The sequence below is a fragment of the Barbatula barbatula genome (genome assembly GCF_947034865.1).
Source record: "Barbatula barbatula genome assembly, chromosome: 2".
Lineage (NCBI taxonomy): Eukaryota > Metazoa > Chordata > Actinopteri > Cypriniformes > Nemacheilidae > Barbatula > Barbatula barbatula.
Genome location: NC_136767.1, coordinates 4,228,980 through 4,249,735, shown reverse-complemented (window position 1 = coordinate 4,249,735; position 20,756 = coordinate 4,228,980). Strand labels below are relative to the sequence as shown.

At 39.7% G+C, this 20,756-nt stretch overlaps 1 protein-coding gene across 1 annotated transcript in view; it reads right to left on the bottom strand.

Moving 5' to 3' along the window:
* The window catches only part of LOC306890548 (2-hydroxyacyl-CoA lyase 2-like), a gene marked incomplete at both ends in the record, with an annotated part of 40,457 nt that overhangs the window by 3,725 nt on the left and 15,976 nt on the right, over positions 1–20,756 (bottom strand). The window contains 6 exons of the mRNA XM_079450349.1: positions 186–283; positions 501–600; positions 712–823; positions 994–1,132; positions 3,023–3,150; positions 3,237–3,438. Coding sequence (XP_079306475.1) covers positions 186–283; positions 501–600; positions 712–823; positions 994–1,132; positions 3,023–3,150; positions 3,237–3,438 — 779 coding nt within the window. The remainder of the gene's footprint in view (positions 1–185; positions 284–500; positions 601–711; positions 824–993; positions 1,133–3,022; positions 3,151–3,236; positions 3,439–20,756) is intronic.

Sequence of the window (20,756 nt, the reverse complement as noted above, 5' to 3'; positions counted from 1 at the left end):
ATGTAAAGGTGTCAACCAGTATATGTCAATATTAAATGTTTAATGTTTACTGTTTAATGAAGGAGGGGTGTCTTTAAATGACTGGCACCACAAAGACAATAGGTTTAATATCCAGAAGGGGATTGATGAACTACTCCATGAACGAGTATGACACAAACTGGGTAAAGACAGAATGGCTAAATGACCTGACATCATCTGCAGGTGTAGGCGGCAAGGTTGCTTGGCTGCCCAACAGTATGACGGGTTTCTTGGCTCGGCTCACCAGTTCCACGCATCTTTGAATCTGGAAATGAATGAAACAACTTGAATACCGAGTCATGTAAATAAGATCTAATCTGCCGTGTCTGAAGTAAAAGTCACAGCTTTCTAGATCATTTCATTCTGCCCTGTTATGGTTCATGTTAAAGATGATGAGAATCAAATGAGATCTAATGTGACGCAACCATAAAAGCAATTAATAATACATCTCAAATGGCCATTAAACGATTGACAGGTCTCACCTCATCCTCTGTGGCCTGCGGGATGTGAACGGGAAGTGGGGAGGGATCACGGTTTTCCCAAGCTCCAGCAAATAAGTTAGATAAGTGATTTTTAAGATACCTGGCGGATAACAAACAAAAACACTTTCAACGTAAAAGTGATTGCCTTTCCTTTAATAATGAAATAAAGCGTAAGAAAATTGGAGGAAATAAAAAGTGAGAAATGTTTTACCGTGCAGTGATTTTGCCCATAAGACCTTTGGGAGTGTTTTTAGGGGCAAACTCTTTTTCCACCACATGGAAAGGGTACAGCGTGTCTATGGGAAGCTCGATAAACACTGGGCCTGTGAAATTGTTATACACATCAAACTGTACTTATGCACACAGAGTCAGGTCATGTACTCTCTAAAAAGTGTGATTCACTATATCTTAACTTGTCTGAAAAGTGACATGTTTCAATCACTCACAAAAATGATAAATGATTAAATGAAAAAATGGTCATTCGCAGCATTACCTGGTGTGCCAGACTGTGCCACGGCCAATGCTTTTCTCACAGTAGGAACGATTTCTCTCACTGTTCTCACTGAAGCACAGAACTTACAGAGGGGTTTAAAGAGAGACATCTGGTCAATATCCTGCAGGGCTCCTCTACCCTAAAAAACACAAAAATCGAATGTCAAGAGGAAGAGTGGTGGGTTATTCTTGTACAAATTGTAGATTTTCATATTTATAACAGATCACAAAACCATCACATATGACACACACTTAAAATATTACTGTTCGCTGTATTAACATAAACAATTAATGTCTTAAGCTAGGATCTCTTCTACGTTACACACACGACTCAACAGAATGTTCATATCAAATGTATTTTACAGTAAGATATACTATGTCTGCAACTTTTCAGCACCAATGAGAATTTATGGGATCAGATTGACAAAACATTCTTAGGAGGACAATACTCACATATTTATATCCACATCCTAATTTTATTTAAAAAAAGGAGTTTTATGTTCTTGCCATAAAGATCATCAGAAGTTAGAATAGCTTCACAGATGTTTTATACATGGGTCGAAATAAATTGATAAAGTGATTTTGTGTCCATAGAAAGCACATTAAATGCAAGTAAAATGTCTTTTTACTTACAACGTAAAGTTTCTTGGACAATAAAGTCACAATTTGGTTGAAATACTGTTACATTGTCATTCAGCGTAACACAATATGTACAAATTCAGAATTTTACTTATTAAAATATATAAAATAATTAGGGGAGCATTTACATTTTATTGTGCTTTAAATATGTAAAAAAGATTATTGACCATTGGCCGAATTTTTTTTTTTTTTACAAATCATTAGCATTTAGTGTGAAAGTAACTATTCTCTTTTTATATGTGATAAATAGATTTTTGTGATAAATAGACTTATTTATTTTATGCTTAAACCCTTTTTCGTCAAAAATAAAAATTATTTTAGCAGTGCGGAATTTCATTTGAATATAATGATGATGATATAATGACATTCTTGTTCAGAGCAAGTCGAAACATTGAATGTCACAAGTATTCCGACAAATATAAAGTAACGACTTTATAATACAAGAATAAGTGTTCACAACATCATAATGCTAGCTAACAGTTTACTTTTAATAGCTTATTGTTTGGCATCATACGTCTTCCAGAAGGAAATATTATGCGCAAACAATGGTGTCAGAGACTCCTCTATATTAAATTATGAGCGAAAGAATCCCTCCACAATAATTGATCATTAATGTCACTCAACACATCGTGTTAATATATACATGAGAATGCGATGTGCTTGTTACACTGAAAGGTTTGATAGATAAGTATACTGTAAGCTCTTGACCGGGCAAGTAGAAACAAAGCATGTCATTTTATTCTTAAGAAAAAATGAAGCAAACATTGAAGTTTCTTCTTTAGCTCCGTTCCTTAAGCTTCATCCCTGTACACCTGTTCTTCTGTTCATACTGAAATGAGATCATTTGCTTTGTTATTTTCTTTCTAGTGCGTTTCTTCTCTTCAACATGCTTCGTAAGATCCCGGGTAGAGCGGTTCAATAATAATATAAAAGTAATTGCTGACTTATTTGCTCTCTGTGTGTACACTTGTACTGGGCGGGAGGAACCAGGAGAGTTAAGATAAGCCTTGAGGTGAGGTGATGAATACACATCCAGTTTACTGTGTCAGAGATACATGGAGATAAAACCCTGTAATTTCATCACTACCACAATCTCATGAGTGCAGAGAAAGCATGTTAAGCATTCTTATACACACAGTTGTTGACAGACTCAGTATTAAACTCACAACTTGCGCATGAAATGTTATATTCAAGTTTTAGAATTAAATTCAAAAAATGATTTCTACTTTCAGAGCCTCACTGTTGCGGTCAGGGGGTTAGCTCTGTGACGGACAGTTACCTGATATAATCTCACACCAATAGCGATATGAGGAACAGATAAGGCAGAGGTGTTCCAGCACGCCAGGCTGAGCAGAGAGTATGTAAAGTGCACCTTGAAGTAACTTTCTGACCTGCAGTAGAGTAGCAGCTGCACCACCGATAAGAAGCAGAGGAGATTCGGCCATCTGAGCGTTCTTCACCGCAGTGACAGTGTTGGTCAGTCCAGGTCCGGCCGTGACTGCAGCCACACCCACTGTGCCTACAGGGGCAAAACACTAGATTATCACCATCTAACATCCTTATGCAACACGAAGGACCCTCTTGCTTTCTTAGATTTGTTCTTACCGGAAAGTCTCGCCACGGCATCGGCTGCAAACACAGCCGTGGCCTCGTGCCGCGTGTCGACGATGCGGATGCCCAGTTTCTCACAGGCCACCAGGATGGGCGAGATGTGTCCTCCCACCAACGTAAAGACGAATTTGACCCCGTGAGCCCGCAGGACCTCCGCCACGCTCTCTCCTCCATGCCGGGAACTCTTACTTTCTGTCTGGGTGTCACAGACGTTGTCAGTTAGAATAACATTCCCTGGTGTATAATGCAACAATCTTTGTCACTGCGAGGGGAGGAGAATACGCCTCAAGAGAATAGAATAATAGACACATTGTCGGATTGTGGGAGTGGTGTTTCCCTGTCCTGATTTATGGATATCTGCCAAAACAGGTGTTCTGCACGAACGTGTTTACATGCAATGTTGCAGTAAAAACTTGCAGTGTTGGCAATACAACAAGAATGCTTAAGTGTCAAATAGGCGCATGAGATCAAAGACAGCAAGGCTTGTGATGCAGTGAGCTGCGCGTGCACACCTGTCACCAGTGGCGGCTGGTGAAAAATATTTTAGGTGGGGCTGTTTGTGTGTGTGTGTGGGCATCTGGGGGGATCCTCCCCCAGAAATTTTTTTATTTCATAGATGTGATTTCCTGCATTCTGGTGCATTTTAGTCCATGTCCCTTGCCTATACCAATAAAAGAACTCAAACCAGTCAATACCAATGGTCTAAAAAGACAATATTAATTGAACTGCCATGTAGAAATCAAGTCTCACAGGTAATGATAATGAACAAGTTACATCGCTCAGTGTCCAGATAGGAAAAAGTGAACAAAAAAAAAACAAAGCAAGCATAGTTACATTACTATTAAGATCAATATTTTAATGGCAAATGTGTGTGAAATGTGGTGTGGTGAGTGAGAGAGAGACTGAGTGAGTAAGAGAATGACAGCGTGTGTGTGTGTCTTTCAAAGTGAGTGAGTTGGAGAGATAGATGGAGGGTGAGTGTGTGTGTGTGTGTGTGTGTGTGTGTGTGTGTGAGAGAGAGAGAGAGAAAAAGAGAGAGTAAAGAGTAGAGAGAGACTAAGATATGGTGTCTGTGACAGACTTGTGTATGAGAGAGGTAGATGGAGTGAATGCGGGAGGGTGTGTGTGTGTGTGTGTGTGAGAGAGAGAGGTAGATGGAGTGAATGCGGGAGGGTGTGTGTGTGTGTGTGAGAGAGAGAGGTAGATGGAGTGAATGCGGGAGGGTGTGTGTGTGTGTGTGAGAGAGAGAGAGAGGTAGATGGAGTGAATGCGGGGGGGGGGGGGGCGGGTGTGTGTGTGTGTGTGAGAGAGAGAGGTAGATGGAGTGAATGCGGGGGGGGGGGGGGGTGGGGGGGTGTGTGTGTGAGAGAGAGAGGTAGATGGAGTGAATGCGGGGGGTGTGTGTGTGTGTGTGCGAGAGAGAGAGAGAGAGGTAGATGGAGTGAATGCGGGAGGGTGTGTGTGTGTGTGTGAGAGAGAGAGAGAGAGAGAGAGGTAGATGGAGTGAATGCGGGAGGGTGTGTGTGTGTGTGTGTGTGAGAGAGAGAGGTAGATGGAGTGAATGCGGGGGGGGGGGGTGTGTGTGTGTGTGTGAGAGAGAGAGGTAGATTGAGTGAATGCGGGGGGGGTGAGTGAGTGAAGGGGATGGAGAACTCTTATTTGTACAGGAACTTTGCTCGTCTATCTTTCTGAGTGGCAAATCTCTCAATGACCCTTGTGTTGAAATCTGGAATGTCCCGTGTGAGTTTCTTCTCTATAGAGAGTATAGCCAGAGCGTTGAGGCGATCTTGTGCCATAGTGTTCCTAAGGAACGTTTTGATCCTCTTTAAAGTAGAGAAGCACCTCTCTGATTCTGCTGTTGTCATTGGTGTGGTGATGAGGATCTTGAGAAGACTTACAGTTTCAGTGAATGTGTCTTGAAGGTTATTTTCCATTACAACCTGAAAGAGAGCCAGTGCACCACTGCAACCCTGGAAGTCCTCATTTTCATAGATAAGGGACAGTTCTGTTTTAAGTCTGGGTTTGTCCAACATGGGATAGGCTTCCACCGTGGTTCCTAGTGCTGAATCTGGGAACTTTCTGCTGTGTTGTGGGAACAAGTCTCCTTGCAACAGAGTGGCACTGATGAGATGATTGGTGAAAGAAAACCTCTCCTTGGCATGGCTCATAATGGTATCACACACCTATGAAATTATACATAATTGTAGAAGAGTAAGCACAGAAAACATTAAGTTTTCACATTTCTCAGTTCAACAATACAATAAAATCAGCATATTCATAGCAGTTACAATTTTGTTATGAGCAAGTAAGTTTTATTAATTACAATACAGACACTAGCTTTCACTCACTCGCTCGCTCGCTCGCTCTATTGGCGGTCTCTATCACTCACTCACTCACTCGCTTTATTGGCGGTCTCTATCACTCTCTCTCTCGCTCACTCACACATACACACCATATAGCACTAATTAATAAAATCACAAATGTGAAAAAAAAGTAGATAGATTTGACAATTCAGAATACAAAAATGTGCAAACAAACACAAATACATATAGGCTATAGAATACAGAAACAGAATTTCTATTACTGCTTACCTCTGTTGCTGTTGTGTTTCTTCTCCCATTGCCCTCCTTCTCTTCGGGGGTGGTTCCTGTACGGGTCCCCTATACTCCTCATCCTCAACTAGAGAAGGAACGGAGTCCCTGATCCAAAATAAGTTTCACAAGTCACTGTCCACCCTGAAATTACTGTATCAGAAACCAACTTGCTGGAGATATAAACATAATTTTAATAAATCTGTATTAAAATATGTGCTATTGTTGTGTTGGGCCTAGTCAATGTTATCTAGATTCATCACAAATAAATTCACTAGTCTAACATGGTGGCGAAATTGTAATATTTATGATAGGTTCTGTTGTGCTAAGCCATGTGGATTTATGTTTTTATTGTTTAGGCTGCATAAGCATGTTTTTAGCCAATATGCAAAATCATAGCCTACCTGATCACCTGTATGCTGTGAGTGAACCTCTGGGTGATCCCTGCGATGAAGACAGAGTCTATGTTCCTCTTCTGCAGATGGTTAAACAGCATGTCTACATGTGGCATGATTTTGTGGAATAACGCCAGGATGAAACAGAAAACCTCATCTTCCAACATTCTCATACAACCCCCGGCCTCTCTCTTCGATATGGCATCAAAGTCTCCTCTGTCTCGAATGGTTTGGAAGCACTTAACCAGTTCATCTTTGTGCTCGTAAACTGTGTTAACAGCACGACTGTGGAAGTTCCATCGCGTTGTTGAAGCACCTGGAAGTCTGTGTGCCACCACTTCATCCAGCACTGCCGTTCGTTTGAATGACTTGGAAAAAAATGTAGAAAACCCCCCAATGTCTGAAAAAAACTGCCCGATCTTTGGGATGTTGCCTGCTGCATAATGAGGTTCAACTGATGCGCATAACAGTGAACGTAGTATGCACTCCCGTAGACGTCTTGCACTATACGCTGCACTCCACCTGTAGCACCCCTCATCACTGCGGCACCATCATAGGCCTGGGCAATTAATTTTCTCTCTTGTCCCGCAGGAAGGATGGTGCTCAGCCTTTCCAATAATGCAGTGGCAATCGTATCAGCGATCGCATTTGGAAGCGCGATAAACTCAAAAAAACGTTCTTGAATGTTGTTGTGGCCATCTATGTACCGTAGCACAAGCACAAGCTGACAATGAGTGCAGATGTCGGTTGTCTCGTCTGCCTGAATGGCAATATAGTCCGACTGTTTCACCTCTTCCAGAATGCGGTCTCTGAGAACTGACAACATGCGCAGTCTAACAGTTCATTTTGCACGGTCTTCGAAGTGCCTTTAAAAACAGTGGCGTTCTCCAGGTGCACCTCCAACTCACGGTCGATTGAGGCCATAAGATCAATTAGACCCAGGAAAATGCCAGGGTTTTCTGATGCGTCACTCTCATCGTGACCACGCAAAGCAAGTTCAAAGGCACCACAAAATTTCACGGCATCAATGATCTTTGACAAAATATGCCGATTCCTGTCCACCTCCTCGTTGTGCCTTCTTATGGGAATGCGGTGTCCCTCATCTAGCTGTGTGGCTATACTAATTCGGCCTAGCATGGCTAGCTTCACAGAGTTGTCCATATGCACTCTTGCCCGTTCATGTTTCTTAATGCGTTCTGACATATGTTTCAGGTCTGTCACCCCTGTCTGTGTCCACGAGCTATCACAAGCACTTGTTTTAAACAGTAAGCAAGGGAAGCAAAAGATTGCATTGGCGTAACCACAGCTAGTAAGCCAAACCTTTCGATCGAACCAACCTCGGGAAAAGGTTCTCTTGTAGGTTTTCTCCTTTTCTCGCGCCTTTTGCGTTATATTCACTTCTGGCTTGTCTGATCCGAGTTCTTTTACAATTAGTTTTTTCCGCTAATGTTCTTCTTTCGAATGGATACAGGTGTGGAGATTTTACTGAATTTGGGGCAAGATTAACTCCCACGACTACATTATTGATATTCAACGTCGCCGGCGCCGCCATACTGCACTCGCACTCCGCTCTGAGGTAAAAGGTAAAAAGTGGTGCACTGCTCTAATCTTGGTTAGGGATGTGCACATCGATGCTATAGTATCGATATATCGATACTCGAAAGCTACTGTTTAGGTATCGATATTTCATATAAAGTATCGATATCTTAATTAAGGCATGACTAAATGTTATCAAAGCTGTGCAGTGTTTATGTCAATCGGTGACGGTGTTTATAATGTTAAAACTTTCCAGCCGGCTGTGCGTGCGTGCGTGCGTGCAGTCTGTAGCGCGATGACGTAGTGGACTTTACCCATACGTAATTGATGTCATACCCGCATGCACTGCGGGTGTATTTTGATGGTGCAGCGCGAGTTGTGTGGTCACGTGGACGACGCATTCATTTTAAACAGAGCGGCACGATGGCAGAGAGGAAAAGTAGCGTGGTGTGGTGCTATTTTTCTACAATATTGCACGATGCAATATATGTGATAAAAAAGTGGCACACAGCAATAATACTAGCAACCTTTTTAAACATTTACAAACGACACACCCTGAAACTTATAAAGAGGTTGAACGAAACCAAGCTGCCCGTGCCCAGTCTTCCTCTGCCCAGTCTTCATCTGTCCGACAAAAGACGTTACAGGAGACTTTCCAGGGAGGCAAAAAGTATCCAGGTACAAAGAGCTGGTCATTAGTTAACCTATTACGTGTAATCCCTTGTCACTTGGTACAAATAGGCAAATAAAAATAAGTGTGTTTGTGCGCGCACACAAATGAAAGTTTGCGATAGGAAACTTCAGTACAGTTCAGTAATAGTTCTGTACAGTAAGTGTAACAGTTTGTCATGAAACTGCTCCGAGACTTAGAGGTGAGATCCACTTGCAGCTTTATTAGGGGGTAATCCGAAGGCGTAATCCAAATAACGGGCAGGGGTCATACACAGGCAGGCAGTTCAAACAAAGCAACAAACCAAACAAAGAGACAAACCAAAACAAGCAGGGACCAGAGGCAAAAGGGTAATCAGGGAACAAGGCACAAATCCAGAAGACAGGGAATAGACACAGGTAACGCTCAGAAATGCAGACAGGCTAACAAGACTTCGCAGTGAGTGAATAAGTGCACATGGTATATATAGAGTGAATGTGAATGATATGCAGGTGTGTGTGAAATCAGTGCTGATGAGTCCGGGTAGTGCGTTATGGGAAATGTAGTCTGTGAGTGAATGATAAGTTTGATGTGGAGTGCCCTCTGGTGGTTTTCAAGGGCACTCCAGCTGGTGACCGTTACACAGTTCAAGAAAAATGGCCTGTTTAAAATGACAGTGAAAAAATGCACAGTTAATGTTTTTAGGATTTACGTTATTTCATCATAATTTTTGGAAGAATGTGGTTTAAACATTTAAATTTTTTGTTAAATTAACCTTTTATAATAAATATGTTATTAATGGCCAGTACAAGTCGTAATTTGTCTTTAATTGTAATTATATTCTATTATAAAAATGAAAAATTCTCATACACTTTAAAAATGATAGCAGTATCGGTATCGGTATCAGTATCGCTTAAATTTAAAGAAAAAATATCGGTATCGTATCGCATCAAAAAAATGTGGTATCGCCCATCACTAATCTTGGTACTACAGGCGATATTTTCAGAGCCCCTAAACCTTAAAATTACACGACGATGATTGGCGAAATATAAACTTTTTTGCGTAGCAACCGGGGAACCATTGGCTTAAATTCCAGCACTGTAGGGCTGAGCGAACTGGAGCCCAGGGAAGACAGCCTATTGGCTACTACTACTACACCAACATCCAAATATCATTCTGGAGAGTTCTAAACACATTCTAGAGTAAAACCATTAATATCATGTAATTAACACAGATTATTTTTCAAAATGAGAGATTATTAAAAGATTTTTTTTTTTAAATACAAATAAAAAACTGGCAGGGAGGTCGGCACCCCAGCGCCCTCTATGGGCGAGCCGCTGCTGGTGGAGCGGCATGAATATGACGATGATCTGCATCATTCAAATTCACTCGATGCAATTTAAAAAACAACGGAAGCAACGGTCAACTGTACACTTCGCTTCACGACCAGCATCAGAAGAGTTCGTCTTTCACCTTTCGCTGAAACTTGCTTACAGGAAGGATGCCATTGGAATGCAAAGAACCGTCTGACAAAGAGACTTGTATAATACATCCGCGGAGTCGGGCCAGGTAACCGGAAAAATCTCATTTTATTAATAATGCACCACCACATTTAACCAAAATCTTGTGTTTTTGGGGGTCGGGGTACAAATCATTTGTATTAATGCTTATTTGAGGAGGTTAAATCATGAAAGGCATTCATTCCTTCCACTGGAAAAGGGCCCTGGACTTTTTGTTACTAGAAATATCTTTGCATATGAAGGAAAATGTGAAAACAAAATCATAAAGGAATTTAATTTGAGTTAAACTCCCTCTTTTGAACAATCGATTAATCGATAATCGTGTTTTTATATACGCTTTAAGATAAACCGTGTGCAATTTCAATACTTGAATCCATTGTAGAGTATTTTCTCCATATATTTACCAAAGACGGTTTAAAAAAATGCTGTTTGAAACTGCCTCTGTTTACAACTTCATGTGAGGCATAGATGTGGATGGTGCATATACTACATACAGTATATAACCATCACTGATGTTTCAGCTCTGCTTCTGCAACACCAGCACACGCTGCTCACACGTCAAATGAAGCATCTATGTATACAGTACAAATGTTACATTTCAGCCTTTTTAAGGCATGAATAAATCATAATCACAGGAAAAAACCTTTTACAGATGCTATTTCAGTGCTAAAAGATGAGTGACACAACGACACATTATTGAATGCGGTGGGACTTTGAGTGAATTAGCTAACCAAGCAACATACAATAGATTTTGTGATTCAAAGCCTTTTTTTTTCCGCAGAAATGTATACCTGCTGTTCATGATCATCCTTACATCTTTCAACTTGTTTGCCATCCCTTTGGACATGGCCTTTTCTGAGGATATCCACAAAAGCTCACACAAGATTTGGTTATCTTTAAATGTCATCTCAGACATAGTGTTCTGTTTTGACATCTTGATAAACTTTCGAATGGGATTCTTCAAGGAACATGGTCAGGTAGGAAACCAGCCGTAACAGCGTTCTGGGTGAAAAACAAGAAACGAAATGAAAACTAAACCTTTGCATTAGCCAGATTACTGATGAACGCCTTAATAATGCCAATCACACATTTTTAGAAATAGTCCAGTTTAACTGATGACAACAACGTAAATATGATTATCTTACTTAGCTGCACCTGTCTATGTTTTTATATTCAAAACAGATTTTCAGTCCGCACTTTTTTGTTCCGTCTAGGTGCCCGTTCTTGATCCTCAGCTGATAAAGAAAGACTATCTAAGCTCGTGGTTTGTTCCAGACCTGCTGGCTGCGTTTCCGGCGGATGTCTTCATCATAATTTTGGTGAGTTTGCTTATTCGGCCTTATTAATATCAGTCACATTGATGATATCAACTATTCGACGTCTTACTATAAAACCATATTTGATTTGTTTCAGGAAAACTATCACGTTGACACGAGCTCGCTGATGGCCTCAAAGATCATGAGGATCCTCATGTTTGTGAGGATTCTGAGCATGATACGTCTGCTCCGTGTCCCGAAACTCACCAGGTTTTTCTTGGAACTTGAAGAAGTAAGGAATAGCCAGTTTCTTGCATACAAAAGTAGACATTTTTGTTGTTGTATGGAGAGTGATTGTAATGGTTGCATGGTGTTTTCGTACGTGCTTGTAGGATTTACACATCCAGCTTGTAGCAGTGAGAAGACTCTTTAGAACCTTGTTTGTTGCAGTGGTGCTGTTTCTTATTATGCACTGGAACGCCTGCATCCAGTTTTTCCTCTCCGGGCTGGGTGAATTTCCACCTGATAGCTGGGTCACACAAGAACACCTCCTGGTAAATGGTACATGTTTTTTAATATGGTGAGAAGTCACGTGAATTGAATGCCTGTTTAATTCTTTTTTTGACACATTACGTAGAATGCCTCAATTGGAGAGAAGTACTCATCTTCTTTCTTTCGTGCATTCTGCCAAATGACCGGGACACTATGTGGAGCTTCTGACCCTCCGACACGTACGTCACACTTCCAACATGCATTCGAAATACTTAAATTCAGCGATGCTTGCATTTAGACGAACTCAGGGCTTTGACCAAATCCTTAACAATAAAACTTACCACAACCTAGTAAAAGCAAGCAGCACTCAAAAAGGATGTAAAAAGATGCAATAATGGCGTTTGCATGGATGTGTTTCTCTGATTTGTAGGTATTGAAGAACAATGGGCCGCCATCATAAGTATTGTGATCGGCCGATCGATGTTTATTGCACTTGTTGCTTTGCAGATAGCAACATTTGCAGCTAGCAATGCGAACGTAAAAGAGGTGCTCTTTTGTAACATTTGCTCATTTTTATTAAATGAACTGAAGGTACGTCAGATAATATAATGGCATATTTGATATGTTACATCTGTAGCTGAAAAACTTCGAACATCTGCCCAAGGCATTGCGCAAGCGTGCCATTGCAGGCTACAGATGGCAACAGAAAAGGAGCTGTCTTGGCCTCCTGCAAGAATCGCTAAAAAAGGTTTGTCAAATTGAGAAAGTTAGATTTTTTAAAATATGAACTGATGTGTGCAGTTATACCATTTTGTCAAATGTTGTCACTGACCGATCAAAAGAGTGTAAATGTGTATACCTTCTAAAAGTTGATTTTGTTCATGTGTAGGAGCAAATTAGCATATTCATGAGCTCAAAGCTAAAAGACATTCATGTTTCGTACTGTAGGATGTTATGAAAGTCATGTGCCCAAACTTGATGAAGGGATGGCTGTTTGCTAGTGGCGATGTCACGCTGATCGAGGCCGTTCTGATGAAGCTGGAGTGCGAAATCTTCCAGACAGGCGACATCATCATCCAACGGAACGGTCCTGCTGACAGGATGTTCTTCATCGAGCGTGGACGGGTACACGAGGAGATCAAGTCTTTCCAGCAGGAGCTCTTGTCTGGAGAGTACTTTGGAGGTGGTGTATGAGAAACTTGCTTTAATTCAGTTTGAACTTTACAGAGACACACATCATATCATTTTTACCAAGAACTTCCTACTTTTGACAGGAAGCTGGTAGTATGTGTGAAAGAATTCAGACATAATTCGGACAACTTGGAAAACGACCGAAAAACCTTTAAGTGTGCCATTGGTATATTTAAAAGAAAATATACATACAGTATATACTGTACCGCCAGTCTACTTTTTATGTTGACTTACTGTAGATCTACTTGTTTTGATCATTTGATGGAGAAATGCCGTACTCTATTAAAGTGTTATGACGTATTTGGCTTGTAGTTAAGTTTCTTGCTTATATATTGAATGTTTTTTCTATTTGGATTTCTCTGTTATGTCTTTGCAGAGATCAGTTTGCTCTTGGGAGGACAGCAGCCTGCTCAACTTCGTGCCTTAAGTTCCTGCACACTTTTTTCCTTGTCTGTGGACAAGCTGCAGGAACTTGAGAAGAGCTTTCCTGATGTGATCGCTGATCTGCGGGAAGCGGCTCATCAGCACCTTTCAGATATCGAGCGTACGAAGCCTTTTCAAAGCAGTCAGACTGGGTGTAGTGGCTTTAAAAAAAGTCTTTATGCTGAAAAAACAATGCGAGTGACGTTACAGTCCATTTAGCAATGCTCAAAACAAAGCTCAGAAGTTCAGCTTATGTTGGTGTATTATGTATGCATTAACTCTCTGCTAAAGTGTTTTGTTTGTGTGCTTTACAGAAGGTGCTGCGGAGGATGAAAATGAAGATCAAGTGTGAAGAAGATGGAGTGCTTATTAATTAAAACTAAGAAACGTTCACACACTTGTCTCTGATTTTTTGGGCTTCGTTGGTTCTTGTCAATACTAGTGTTAACATATGGAAACATTTAGTGGTTTGCCCTTTAGTGCTCAAGTCACAGTTTTGGCCATCTTATCTTTTAATTTGACATTATTTGAAGATGAAAATACCTTTGCAGTAGTGTAATGCTATGGAGGAAGGAGAAAGTAAGCGGGATTATAAATCCACATTTGGTGGTTATGACCTAAATCAGCTTTAAAGCGATCCTGGTTAAGGCCTTTGGTCCTAAAGCGGCTTCTTCAAATGCTCCAGAGACTCAGCTTGAGGCCGGACCAAGGAGACCAGGTTGTCCAGCAACCTTTACCAGAATCATCTTCTCCACTGGGAGCCCACTCACAAGCCCCAGAAGCTTCTGAATATCAGAAGGCGTGAAATAAGATGCTGTTCTCAATGATGTTTATGAGTCTTTCGTGATTTTATTGCAATCAAAACATCTTGATGAATTATATAACAATACCTAAATGATTCTGTGAATCACAAACCTGAGGAAAAGAACTGTGATATAGAAAGGTCTCAGATTGAAAAAATACAGACTACTTATTTCCAGAGGTTCTTATAAATATATTTTACGGTAATACTTAGATTAAAACTAACATGTTTCTAAACTTCAATTTGATGATCCACTGATTCCGTCATACAGTAAGCATGCACAATAACTGTAACTGCAAAGTCATGGTCTTCAGTTTCAGGCACACCGTTGAATGAAAAAGATTCAACACTATTGCATATATCACACAAGCAGCCACACTAACACACAGATCAGTCCTTCATTGTCATATATTAATGTGCTTGGAAAACATGAAATAAATATTGAAAGGACCACAACATTTCTGATCTTCCAAAGCGACACACTAAGGCACTGCTGCTCCTTAAGGAAATGGGTGAACTTCAAGAAAAAAAACATGTCCAGGCCACCGTATACAACTTATATTTTTCTTAAATAAATAATTTTTGCGATTGTGACCTACTTTAAGTACATTAATAAAAAAAGTTCATTGTTATGGGTCCTGTATAGGAGGTTTCAATAATTCTCATTATTCTAAATGGTGATTCTCATACTGTAATACAGTACGTAATATAAATAAAATAAGCATAAATTAAAGCCAGTACAACAAATTCTACAACATGGTACTTGTCAAATTAAGTATTACGAGAAAAAAATAAGCCTTATTTCCCCAATACAACACTGAGACATTGGGTAAATGTATGTGCTTACTTATAAAATAATGTCACAATGTAAAAATGTATTAAACATCAGCTCTCTTTGAGCGAAATATTGTCTTATTTCTGGTGGAGAGAAAGATGACCACAACCTGTCCTTTTTCTGAGTTTCACCCAATTTAACTTTAAAAACTGTCCTAGTTACAACACCGCTGCAATCTGGTATGTTGTTGCACACATTTGATACTCTGCTTCCATTCCAATAACTTAACTTCTTTTTGTTTTAACAAGTCAGTCTGTAAATGTACTGAAATGTGCACCGCATATAAATTAATTAGGCTTTAAAATTAAAACATAAAATCGAAATGTAAAACATAAAAGAGAACTTTGGGTTTCTAGGCAGGATCGTGCACAGTGTCGCTGTTTAGACGGAGATAGAGCCCTCCCTGAAGTTGGTTTTCCCAATCAGAACGTTTAACAGAATGGCTTTTCCCTCTCTACTTTCCTTCTGTGCCTTTTTAATGATGTCATCAAGTTGTGACTCATCCTGTCGCCCAACCAGGTAACCCTTGCCCCCATAGCCATCAGCTACGATGTGATAATCTGCAAGCAGAAAACAAGAAAAAAACGAATTCATACTTTTGTATCCAAATACAGTATAGAAGAAAGTCAAATGTCAGTGCTGCTGTATTCCTTGAGTGTACAACTGCTGGACACTATGCAATCCTATAATGTCACAGGTGCTACGGAAGACTCAACAATAAATTACTAAATAACAAAAATGGTAAATAACTGTGACCCAGACTTCTCTTTTAAAGCGATTTTACACGTAGTTGAACTGTACGGTACAACAACATTCAAGTAAATAATTTCCCTGGTTAGTAATATGACATCACAGGTCAAAGAACATACATGCAACAATATCCTTTTTCTGAAAAACATCTTGATCCACATATTTTTTTGAAGACTCGGGAGGTGTACTGTAAACTTCAAACTCGTGCTAAATCCTACATTTATGACAACATTTTGAAAATATTATTAGAGTAAACCATCTCACCTGTGAAGGCGAGACCACAGGCTACATTGCTCCCGAGCAAAGGCACTTGTTCTCTGGAGATCTGACTCCAGCAGGCATCATTTCCGACCAGAGCGATCACTGGTGTCTGACATGACGTGAAAAAACAGCTCATTTACAATCGTTCTGGCTTATATACTGCATTTATGCATTATGCACTTACAATATAAGTCTATGGGGACAATCACATAACATGCTTCATCTGCTGTTGATCGCATATGGAAAGGGTTAAAAATGTTATGATTTTTTAATTCATTTGTAAATAAATCAAATGTAATCCAAAACCCTATTACGCCCTGTCCTGTCTTTTAAATAGATATGTAAACTATTTATATGTGAGGTTTGGCCGTGTTTTCCCCACCTTGTGGCGTGTAAAGGTATCAAATTCAGCTACACTGTATCCAAGGGAACCATCACCGTAAATGATCCAAACCTGTAACACACACATCGCACCACGTGGGAAAAGCTGTTTCAATAACTGGGGCAAATGTCACTACAGTCAGGTCAGCTAGGTCCTCTGGTCAAACAGAGATCAATATCAAAGCATTCAATACAATTTAACTTCTTTACAGTCTTCCCTCAGAGTCAGGTCGACAGAGCTTGGCCCCCAGAGCAAAACCTCCTCCAACACCCAGAGTCCCAAAAGCTCCTGGAGTGAATAGCAGAAAACAGAATCATCAATTCCTTCAAAACGGTGCTTTAGATGTTCACAAACAGGTCAAAAAATATCGATAGTCCTGCTAATCTGGGTCTAGCCAGCGCAGCGGGCCGCGCCGCCTCATGATATAAGCAGCACTGCCGACAAAATCTCCCCCGGCGGCCACTATGATGCTGTCCTCATTCAAAAGCTCATCCACCCGGTGCAGAACATTCAGAGGATTCAGATGCATCTCTGTCTTCTCATCTGCTTTGGCTCTGAGATAAACAAATAGGCAGCGAGATGAAACTAAAGGGAGTTATAGGTCATAGGTTTACACATTCAGTCTCCTGAGACAAAGCTGACATGCAAGCAAGAATAGAAAAGGTGGGGAAAGTTCACCTGTTAGTTTTCTCTTTGACGTAATCTCCTTCTTTCAGACTTTGAGGCCATTCCTCTGGGCATCTGTGTCCCTTGAGGGCTTTAGAGAGACGCAGGAGGAAAGAGCCAGCATCGCCTGAAACATTTGGAAAATAAATTGTCAGTGTAGAACCCTTTTTTAGTAGTGTATATGTACTGTATGTATACACAGGTTATAACTTAAATTATACAAATATGATGTAGCTGTAATCCGCTGAGCGGCTAAACTGGGAGTGCTGTATTTGTGACGCATCAAAAAGGACATCATACATACAAAAAACAGAAAGCTTTCCAATACTCCAATTATTACTCCACAAACATGTTGCAAAAATAAATTGCTGGTCAACAAAGAGTACACGTACTCCCCATTCACCCCCTCCTGACCCACAACAGGTGAGCAGGTGCCCGATAACCACTTCCTACATATCTCACGACCCCTCCCAAATCATGTGACGCATTTACCATTTCATGTCCACTACAGATGGATTTTGATTCTAGTTTATTTAGTGCAGAGCTTTTTAAACTTCAAAAGGTCCCAAAAGATATACATATTTTATATACATATAATATACACAATAAAGTACAGTCTCTTTACAAAACATTGATCACAAGATTGTAAGTGTGTAATGTAAATGATGTGCCCAAATGATAAAATACTGTAGTAGAGTATACTATAATATTTACTATAGTAAACTGTAGTAAAATGTCAAGATACTCCGGTATAGGGTGTTCAATTCAGTATAGGCCTATTACAGTTAATGAATTAAAACTAGTTAGATACTATAGTTAATACTATAGTACAGAGAATTTTATTTTCATTAATGTATTATACATTATGTATTCAGGAAAGAAATTAAACTGCACTTCTTCACCTTGAATGGCCACTGTTGGTTTGCAGAACATGTCCGAGTTCTTCAATAGCTGACTTCTGTCTCTGTTAACTGCAATGATTTTACTCCGTCCGTTCAGCACCCTTCCATAACCCAATCTGAAGTCACACACTGTGCCTACAAACCAAAACAAATCATGTATTGACATCTAGAAAAAGAATAGCTTAGTTTTCTAAGCATTCCGAACAGTATAAAACCATAGAAAATAAAAAGACACTAGATGGCGCTGTTACTCACCTGCCAGCAGCACAAGATCAGCATCTTTCAAGGCATCTCTCCTGTTCTGTCTGATGTGCAGTAGACTGTTCTTTCCCAGCATGCCCCGAGACATCCCACCCAGGAAGCAAGGAATGCCTAAAGACTCTAGGGCCTTTCTGTAAGACACACATCCAAAAAGAGAGTTCAAACTTCAACCATGAGTTACATGTCCGGGTGCTATAAATCAATAATTGTTGCCGTTTTTGGCTCATGCTTACACAACTAAAGCATTATTCTATATGATCAATTTATTCAATACATACAGTAACTGTGTTGGTTGCATATGGAGCATAAAACCCCTTTGGACCTAAAGCAGTGGTTCTCGAACTGGGGGGCCCAAGATTGATCCAGGGGGACACGGAATTTGTATCATACTTTTCACGCAATCAAACACTAGAAAAATAACCAAAATTATTTATGTTTCAGCATTGTATAACTGAATATGTTTTTGGTTTCTTAAAATTCTAGTTTAGGATTATGCGACTTTATTTTGGGGAGGGTCGAAAATGCACTGTACAACAAGGAAAACGTTTGAGAACTACGGACCTAAAGGGATAGTTCACACCAAGATTTAAACTCTTTTTTTGTAAGAAAAATAAATATTTGTTCTGCAGAATACAAAAGAAGATATTTGTTGGTAGCCAAACAACACCGCCCCATTGACTTGGCCCCAAAATGATTTCTCAACATATTTTCTTTTCCACATAAAAATGAACCAGAAGTTTTGAACCACATGAGAATATAATTTTTTGAGAGAATTTTTTTTGAGTGTTATTTTATACTTCTAATGCCCTTTATTGCAAAGAAAAATAAATAGTAAGCAGGTCTAAAGTAGCAGAACGGGTTTTTTCACGATATGATTTAAAAAAATGTAAAGGTGTCAACCAGTATATGTCAATATTAAATGTTTAATGTTTACTGTTTAATGAAGGAGGGGTGTCTTTAAATATCTAGACTGGCACCACAAAGACAATAGGTTTAATATCCAGAAGGGGATTGATGAACTACTCCATGAACGAGTATGACACAAACTGGGTAAAGACAGAATGGCTAAATGACCTGACATCATCTGCAGGTGTAGGCGGCAAGGTTGCTTGGCTGCCCAACAGTATGACGGGTTTCTTGGCTCGGCTCACCAGTTCCACGCATCTTTGAATCTGGAAATGAATGAAACAACTTGAATACCGAGTCATGTAAATAAGATCTAATCTGCCGTGTCTGAAGTAAAAGTCACAGCTTTCTAGATCATTTCATTCTGCCCTGTTATGGTTCATGTTAAAGATGATGAGAATCAAATGAGATCTAATGTGACGCAACCATAAAAGCAATTAATAATACATCTCAAATGGCCATTAAACGATTGACAGGTCTCACCTCATCCTCTGTGGCCTGCGGGATGTGAACGGGAAGTGGGGAGGGATCACGGTTTTCCCAAGCTCCAGCAAATAAGTTAGATAAGTGATTTTTAAGATACCTGGCGGATAACAAACAAAAACACTTTCAACGTAAAAGTGATTGCCTTTCCTTTAATAATGAAATAAAGCGTAAGAAAATTGGAGGAAATAAAAAGTGAGAAATGTTTTACCGTGCAGTGATTTTGCCCATAAGACCTTTGGGAGTGTTTTTAGGGGCAAACTCTTTTTCCACCACATGGAAAGGGTACAGCGTGTCTATGGGAAGCTCGATAAACACTGGGCCTGTGAAATTGTTATACACATCAAACTGTACTTATGCACACAGAGTCAGGTCATGTACTCTCTAAAAAGTGTGATTCACTATATCTTAACTTGTCTGAAAAGTGACATGTTTCAATCACTCACAAAAATGATAAATGATTAAATGAAAAAATGGTCATTCGCAGCATTACCTGGTGTGCCAGACTGTGCCACGGCCAATGCTTTTCTCACAGTAGGAACGATTTCTCTCACTGTTCTCACTGAAGCACAGAACTTACAGAGGGGTTTAAAGAGAGACATCTGGTCAATATCCTGCAGGGCTCCTCTACCCTAAAAAACACAAAAATCGAATGTCAAGAGGAAGAGTGGTGGGTTATTCTTGTACAAATTGTAGATTTTCATATTTATAACAGATCACAAAACCATCACATATGACACACACTTAAAATATTAATGTTCGCTGTATTAACATAAACAATTAATGTCTTAAGCTAGGATCTCTTCTACGTTACACACACGACTCAACAGAATGTTCATATCAAATGTATTTTACAGTAAGATATACTATGTCTGCAACTTTTCAGCACCAATGAGAATTTATGGGATCAGATTGACAAAACATTCTTAGGAGGACAATACTCACATATTTATATCCACATCCTAATTTTATTTAAAAAAAGGAGTTTTATGTTCTTGCCATAAAGATCATCAGAAGTTAGAATAGCTTCACAGATGTTTTATACATGGGTCGAAATAAATTGATAAAGTGATTTTGTGTCCATAGAAAGCACATTAAATGCAAGTAAAATGTCTTTTTACTTACAACGTAAAGTTTCTTGGACAATAAAGTCACAATTTGGTTGAAATACTGTTACATTGTCATTCAGCGTAACACAATATGTACAAATTCA